General features: G+C 42.4%; 1 protein-coding gene across 1 annotated transcript; it reads right to left on the reverse strand.

The window, feature by feature from the left end:
* Positions 1 to 298: 298 nt before the first annotated feature.
* slitrk5b (SLIT and NTRK-like family, member 5b) lies at positions 299 to 4,801 on the reverse strand. Its single transcript, XM_015966398.3, has 2 exons — positions 4,502 to 4,801; positions 299 to 4,183 (listed from the first exon to the last, which is right to left on the reverse strand). Exon 2 carries the CDS (start codon positions 4,126 to 4,128, stop codon positions 1,525 to 1,527), a length of 2,604 nt encoding a protein of 867 aa, XP_015821884.1. The 5' UTR covers positions 4,129 to 4,183; positions 4,502 to 4,801; the 3' UTR covers positions 299 to 1,524.
* Positions 4,802 to 8,159: the final 3,358 nt, after the last annotated feature.

Consider the following 8,159-nt stretch of genomic DNA (forward strand, 5'->3'; position numbering starts at 1 on the left):
CCTCATCACGAGCCAAGATGGGTGAGTCCATGATTGTTCAGTGACAGTGTGACGTAGCTCTATCACGCTTTTCAGATCCTAGAGAAGAGTGACCCTAACCCTAAAGCAGGGGGTAGGCATAGGAGACTATTTTCATGTGCCTATCTCCAGCGGTCAACGGGCAATCAGGTGGGGTACACCCTGGACAGAGAGCCAGTCCATCGCAGGGCAACACAGAGACACACAGGACAAACAGTCACGCACACACACACACACACACACACACACACACACACACACACACACACACACACACACACACACACACACACACACACACACCTAAGGACAGTTTAGACAGACCAATTAACCTAACAGTCATGTTTTTGGACTGTGGGAGGAAGCCGGAGTACCCGGAGAGAACCCACGCATGCACAGGGAGAACATGCAAACTCCATGCAGAAAGATCCCAGGCCAGGAATCGAACCCAGGACCTTCTTGCTGCAAGGCAACAGCTCTAACCACTGCACCACTGCGCAGCCCTGATTATAATCAGAAAGATTAATTAAAATTATTTCTCAGTGAAGTACCACTTTAAATGTGTGTGTGAGTGTGTGGATGGTTGTGTGTCTTGTTTGTTTATATGTGGCCCTTTAACATACGTGTCCAAGGAGTACTGTGCCTCTCACCCCGATGCCTGCTGGAGATAGACTCCTACTAAAGAGTGAGGGTCTGCTTGAATAACAATGTAATGCACAAAAAGAGTAGTTTAAGCCTTATGAATCAAATTTAGCTTCAATTGTTGTGAAACGGAGAGCTAACTATTAATGATAAGAGGTCATTTGTTTGTAACTATTTCATATAAACTCACTGCAAAAATCTGAGCTATTGCTCTTACGCTTCTGTAGCCTTGTTTGTGTGATTTTGTCCATTACAAGAATTTTCTCTCAACAAAAACAGACATTTACTTTACTTATTATCTGTGATTTATGGTTTTATTATCCCAGAGTTGTTAATGCATCCAGACTTTGAAGCTGGGTAATTTTCTCAACTAAATGCAGGTTAACTTCACAGTTAGAGATAAATAATCTCAAAAATGGTTGCAGGTATAGAGAATGGAAATCGAAAAACAGAACTGGAGAGCATACTTGCATCTCTGTCAGATAAAATGGGGTTATTTGGGGGCAGGATGATATCGTCTGTGGTTCATTAACACTCATAATATGTAGCTAATTTAAAAGTTAAAGCTCAGTCTCACATTAATGTCAATGGTACAGCTTCAGGGTAGATTTGCTGATAGGATGAGTCACTGGAGCCCAGAATCTGTGGTTTCTGGTTCACATTTGCACATTGAAACCAAACTGTCAAACCACACAGCAAAACAGTGTTAAGTGATGCTTTACAGTGAGTAATACCCCCCCTCCCTTCTGGATCAGTCACTCTGCAAACCATAATTCCCAGAAATGCATAACAGTTTGTGATTAATAACGAAAACGAATAAATCACACAAATGCATTCGCTTCGACCATCTGGAGGACAAGTCTCTCAGAACTGAGTGAATGTAGTTCGTTTTTCGAGAACCTCGAGGTAATCAGGGTCGATGTGGAGCTTTGCTTTTAATTCCCAGTACTCGCTCCGGTTTGGCTCCACGTAAACAGAACTGGGTGCTGCACAATATAGAATTGTTTGCTGTATTCTATCTGGTTGCACGTATTGATGCCTTGCATCAAAGTCTGAGGTATACTGATTTGATGAATGGGCTCCGTGCCTGCAGGGTAATGTGTTGCTGAAGCGTCTGTTCTTGTCCGGCTCAAGTACGTCTCTGTAGAAGTGCTGATCATCTTGGTAAGCGGGTGAGGGCTTGTTGAGAGGTTCTGGAGTGGTGGTGCTGTATTCAGAGCTTAACACGTTACTGGCGGCCTCTTCGTCTGAGTTGGCCAGAAAAGCACCACTCAGCTCGTCAAAGTCCCTGAATCCGTCCACAGATTTGCTGTCCATAGGAGTATGTGCCGCAGTTCTGCATGTGGATTCGCTTGGAGGTGGGATGTACTCATACACATGTCCAGCAGATGTTCTGACTTTGGGAATGGATCCCTTTTTGTAAAGGCCGTATTCCATGTTGAGAGAGCTAATGCAAGCATTCATTGAGTTGTTCTGCTCGTTTTGACTCTTCTGGCGTCTCTTTTTCACTGCCACAAACAACCCGGCAGCCACAAACACAGAGAGGATGAACATGAGGAGAAGGGCGAGAATCATCACGGATAAAGGAATGGTGCTGTACTGAGTGTCAGAGTCTAAAGACGTTTCTATAGTGATGGTGCTGCCTGGAAAAGATTCCTCTGAAGGTGGAATCATGGATGCAAGCACATCAGAGTTATTAGGGCAGAAATTAGTTGTCTTAATGTATCTCATGTCTTCCCCCGCCAACTTCTTGGGGGAGCCACAGATGACATTATTCACAACTGTGCCTGTGCTGAGCTGCTCTAACCACATCTTCAAGTCCAGTATAGAACATGAGCAATCCCAGGGATTCTCATACAAATCCACTTGTACCAGTGCTGCAAGTTGGTCCAGCACACCTCTAACTGGCAGATATCGCAGGTGATTGTTACGGAGATTAAGTCTGGCCAATGTCAGGCCACTGAATGTACCCTCTGGTAATGTTTTCAAGAGGTTATTGTTCAAAAAAAGAAGCTGAAGTTTGGGTACGTGCTGAAAGGTGTCAGCAATTACTTCTTTAATGACGTTGTACTCTAAATATAAAAACTGTAGGCTTTCTAACCCATAAAACATATCAACTGTAAGATGATCGATCAGATTTCCATTGAGATACAGTCTCCTTAGGTGTATCAAATCGCCAAAGGCCCTGTCAGCCACGCGGGATATTCGATTGTTACCAAGATGAAGCAAATCTAGTCCAGTTGCTTCAGTAAAATCTGATCGATGCACCACAGGGATGTAGTTTCCAGTCAGATACATCTTTTTGGGATTGTAAGGTTTTGGATTTAAATCAGAGATTTGTTCAATCTTTCTCTCCTGGCAGTTCACATTCAGACCAAGGTCTGAAATTTGCAGATTGCAAGTGCATGCAGTCGGGCAGTCTAAAGGCACAGGCGATTTGGTCTGATACGAAACAATCTGACCAAAATTCTGTGGCTTGTTTGACGGGACTCGGGTGGTGGGTCTTGATTTTAATTTGGCTGACTGCCGAGGTCCCTTGGTGGGTCTCGATGAGGATCTTGCAATTCCAGACGAGGTGAACGAGGCTGCAACTAGAGCTGGCGTGGTCCTATGGTATGCATCAGTGCCCAAACGTGGCGGAGGCGGCATCTCATATTCAGCGATGGCTCTCCTCGGGCACAACTCTTGTTTGGAAACCTCATCGAGGTCTCTCCCATGAAGCCGAAAGGGGAACTCACAAACAACATCACCCACCAAGGCCGTGTATGATATGCTTTCGAGCCAGGTTTTAAGAGCAATCAGCTCACAAGAGCAGTTCCAGGGATTCTCCTCCAGCTGTAACTCCACCACACTGTTCATGTGCTCCAGCAGACCCGTGTAGGGGAGCACTTTCAGCTGATTCCCCCGCAGGTCCAGATGAGTCAATGGGACATTCTGAAAAATGTTTACAGGCAAACTTGAAATCAAATTGTCATTCAGAATCAAGACCTCCAGATGCCGCAGTCTGCTGAAGGCATTTGGCTCCACATGAGTGATGTAGTTGTAATCGATTTGTAAATATTCCAAACTTACGAGACCCAAGAAAAACTCGTCCTTCAAGGCATCAATTTTGTTATTGTTGAGATGTAATCGTTTTAATCCCTGCAGTCCATTAAAAGCTCCTGCTTGAACTTCGGATATCTCATTATTCCCCAGATGTAAGATTGTAAGTCCTTTGTACTCAACAAAATCATGGGCAGACAGCTTTTTCAAAAGATTCCCACTAAGGAGCAGATGATACTGGGAGAAGAGCACTGGGGGAACGGCTGTGAGCGCTGCAATCCCTCTGTTTTCACAGCTCACTGTGAGTATCCCTTCTCTCTCCTCACATGCACACAGTCCTTGACATATTTCACCATAATTGCCAAACATCTCAACAGTGCCCACGGTAGCTGCACTTAGCAAAACATACGGAATCCAAAGCTGCATTTTCCTGCAAATGATGGCCGAGCTCGCGGTCCTGCTAAGGTATCCTCAATGTCATCTAGAATAAAAGACACACATTGTGATGTAAATCGGACAGGGTGCAGTGACAGCAACTTCCCTCCCCACAAAGAGCTCACGTGTCAAAGCTAGACAACTTCAGCCTGTGTGGCTGCAGATATGACACAACTTATTTAAGCAAATATAAAAAAACTAAAAGCAGCAAAAGGCTTCCTCTTCAAAATAAAAATGCCTAATGAGGATTTAAGGTGTGAAAAATAAATTTAAAGACATACTATAGATTATAGCATAAATTCTCCTAAACAGTCATCAAAAGGGATAAAACAGCCTGAATAATTAGAATCGTGGTAATACATACCTCACACACATTGATGGAGATGCGCGTCTTTAGTGTTTCGGCATCCTTTTGTATTGTATATTTTTTAATCCTTCAAAATAGGATTTAAAGATATCCTAGAAAAACCAGGATCTTCTCTGCGCCATCCGTCGCCACTAATGCACAGGAGAGGATGAAAGAAACGCTGATCAACCATAACTGCCAAATGCTTTTCTTTCAGCGCGCGGAGCCGGAGGAGACACGGATGCCTGCAAACAAAGTTCCTTATTCTCTCTCTTTATATCTCGCCTCCTCTCTCTCTCTCTCTCTCTCTCTCTCTCTCTCTCTCTCTCTCTCTCTCTCTCTCTCTCTCTCTCTCTCTCTCTCTCTCTCTCTTCTCTCTCTCTGTGTGTCTCTGTCTCTTTCTCTCGCTCGGCGTGTGGACGTGCACGCACTCGCTCGGTGGTCTGGAGGATGTCAAGTCATTTCATGCACAAAGAATCAGCTCACCGGAGCATCACACCGCGACAGCCCCCCCCCCCCCCCCCAAACCTAAAATATTCTGACCTAAAAAAATAAATAAATAAAATAAGAAAGAGTTCCGGAAAAATATGAATGATTTACGCGCGCGCCTTCGTTCCAAACCGCACATTTTATTATTCAGGCAGAAAACAAAGAAATCCTCCAGATGACAAGTTCCATCAGCTCATCTTAATCTGACAGAGCTGTTTGTGTAAGAGCTGCTCCAGGGAGAGAGTTAGTGATTTACACTGAGACACCAGCGGCTCTCGCTCTTCCTTTTTGCTTTTGCCTGGCAGAAATCGATTACATCTTCCTGCCATCGCCTTCCCAGCTGCTCTGTATTTGGAGAACTCACCCAAAAAGTCACAGTAGGGATAGAATTCCTGGGAGTGTAGAAAAGAGCAAAAAGTTCACTAAACTCCCCTGTTGCAGTCAGATTAGTCAAGTTTGAATTAAAACAGCAAGTCAACTGCTCCTTTTGATTTTAGGTTTTGGACTTAACATTGACAAAGTGCATGCTTGTTTGTAAATTTACAAAAAAAAAAAAGTTTCAATTCAAACCTGTCATCCATGGGTGTAATTTTTCACAGGGGGACAGTGGGACAAGCCCCAACCTTCTCCACACACACACACACACACACACACACACACACACACACACACACACACACACATGCTTGTGTGGACCTCCGTCGACTTCCATTCATTTTAGTGACTCTGTTATGCCTAACCCGTACCCTAATCCTAACCTTAACCAATGGTATTCCTAACCCTAACCTAAATTAACAGCTACTAACTCACACCGTACCTCTAAAACCAGGCTTTAGGGTGCTTAACATAATGTGGACCAGCCAATTGTCCCCACGATGTAAAAATGTCCACATGCTACAGGTTAAAGTCAAAATGTGTCCACTTAATCATTGAAAGACAAGTACACACACACACACACACACACACACACACACACGCACACGCACACGCGCACACGCACAGGCACACACACACACACACACACACACACACACACACACACACACACACGCACACGCACACGCACACACACACACACACAAACGCACACGCACACACACGCGCGCACACACACGTACACACACGCACACGCACACACACGCGCGCACACACACGCACACACACACACACACACACACACACACACACACACACACACACACACACACACACACACACACACACACACACACACACACACACACACACATATGCAGAATCTATCTTAAGGCAGGTTGATTTATGATTTATGTTTTTTTTACTAAACTGAGGTAGAAAAGGCTATAAAACTGGTGCTGCTGAAAACTTTATATTAACATGTTTATTTTAGCGAGACATGTATAGAAAGGAGAGAAGGAAGGGATGGAAAAAATAAAGGAAATGGAAAAATACACATTTTTTATGTCTTTGTCATACCAGGAAAAATGTTCTCATTTACAAACACGACCGAGAAGCTTCGGAGGATGTGCAACAAGAAAACATTTACATTTGCATATATAAAAGGAAACACAACTAATAAGAGGGAATAGTAGAATAACTAAAAACATAAAAAAGAATAAAGGGCAAATATTAGACAGTCTGAGTCAGTATCAGGAGACTGTTTGTACAAGTACACATGAATACATAAAACTCAGCTTCAAAAGAAAGGAGTATATCAATGAAAGTAAAGGGATCCATGAGGGTGTCTATGTTAGAAAATAGTTCATGAACTCCATCCATCCATTTGCAGCTCTTCAGACTGTAGGTAATGAATCACTCACAAAAACCTTAAAAGTTTTAACTAAAAATCTACAAAACAATACTACTACTACTGCTACTACTACTACTGCTACAACTAATGATAATGATAAACATAAAAAACTGTTTAAAATGGAAAAATGAAGTTTTTTTTTTACAAAAATAGTAACACATTTTTGTCTTATATAATAGGTGAATAGGATTATAAACCACCACTAGATTTTGCTATGCTGAACAAAAATATAAATGCAACACTTTTTCAAGTTCTTTTTTTAAACACAGGAAAGTTTAAATTTATTTTTTTCTACCTTACTTACAATGTTGATTGCTCTTGCAATCTTCTTTAGAACTAGCCGCTAATGATGGCATCACTTTCTTCTCCGTTTATGCGGGCTCTTCTCACAGATGACACAGCTCCATGTGTAGACCCCTTGGCTCTGTTCATGGTTCTGCATACATGTCTCCATATTTCTATGACTTTTTTAATCGATCTTTTATATTTTTGTTGTTCGGTGGGTATGATCCTTGTGTTGTCCTTGGCCATTACATGGTTTTCCCTTGTGCAGTGGTCTGTTACGACTGATTTCTTTATTGTGCTTGCAGACAAGTACACCCAAAGGACAACATATCAGCAGGACATACTGTATGTGTGGAGTCATTTATGAAATCCCATGCAAACTCTGCAATAAAACATACATTGGAGAAACCGGACGTCAACTAAACACAAGAACATTAGAATATAGAAATGACTGTGAGAAAGAAACAAGCCAAAGACACACAAGAGCAGCAAGACAAGAAGCAGAAAGCAGACCACTCTCTGAAATCTAAGCGTGCTAGTGAGCACTTTTCTTTTACCAAGATAATCCATCCCACCTCACAGATGTGCCATATCAAGGGGCTGATTAGACAGCATGAATAATGTACATGTGTGCCTTAGACTGCCTACAGTAAAAGGCCACCCTGAAATGTGCACAATTTTGTGTAAGTAGACACATTTTCAGATGTTTGAGTTTAGCTCATGAAAATGGGGGTAAAAACAAAATTGTTGCGTTTATATTTTTATTCAGTGTAGTAAGCAGACTTGTGCATACCATTCATAAACTTTTACTAAGCAAAGATTTTCAAAGACTCAGGGTGGCCTTTTATTGTGGGCAGTATAAGGTACACCTGTGCACTACTCATGATGTTAGATCAGCATCTTGATGTGGCACACCTGTGAGGTGGGATGGATTATCTCAGCAAAGCAGAAGTGCTCACTGTCACACATTTAGACTGATTTGTGAACAATGTTTGAGAGAAATTGTAATATTGTGTATCTGCAATGAATTTTAGATCTTTAAGTCCATCTCATGAAAAATCGGAGCAGAAACAAAGGTGTTGCATTTATATTTTTGAGTGCTGTGGTAAAAAT

The sequence above is a fragment of the Nothobranchius furzeri genome, chromosome 14 (assembly GCF_043380555.1).
Source record: "Nothobranchius furzeri strain GRZ-AD chromosome 14, NfurGRZ-RIMD1, whole genome shotgun sequence".
Taxonomy (NCBI): Eukaryota; Metazoa; Chordata; class Actinopteri; order Cyprinodontiformes; family Nothobranchiidae; genus Nothobranchius; species Nothobranchius furzeri.

Excerpts from the sequence above, each read along its gene's own strand:
- slitrk5b (XM_015966398.3), bottom strand. The coding sequence starts at position 4,128 with ATGCAGCTTTGGATTCCGTATGTTTTGCTAAGTGCAGCTACCGTGGGC.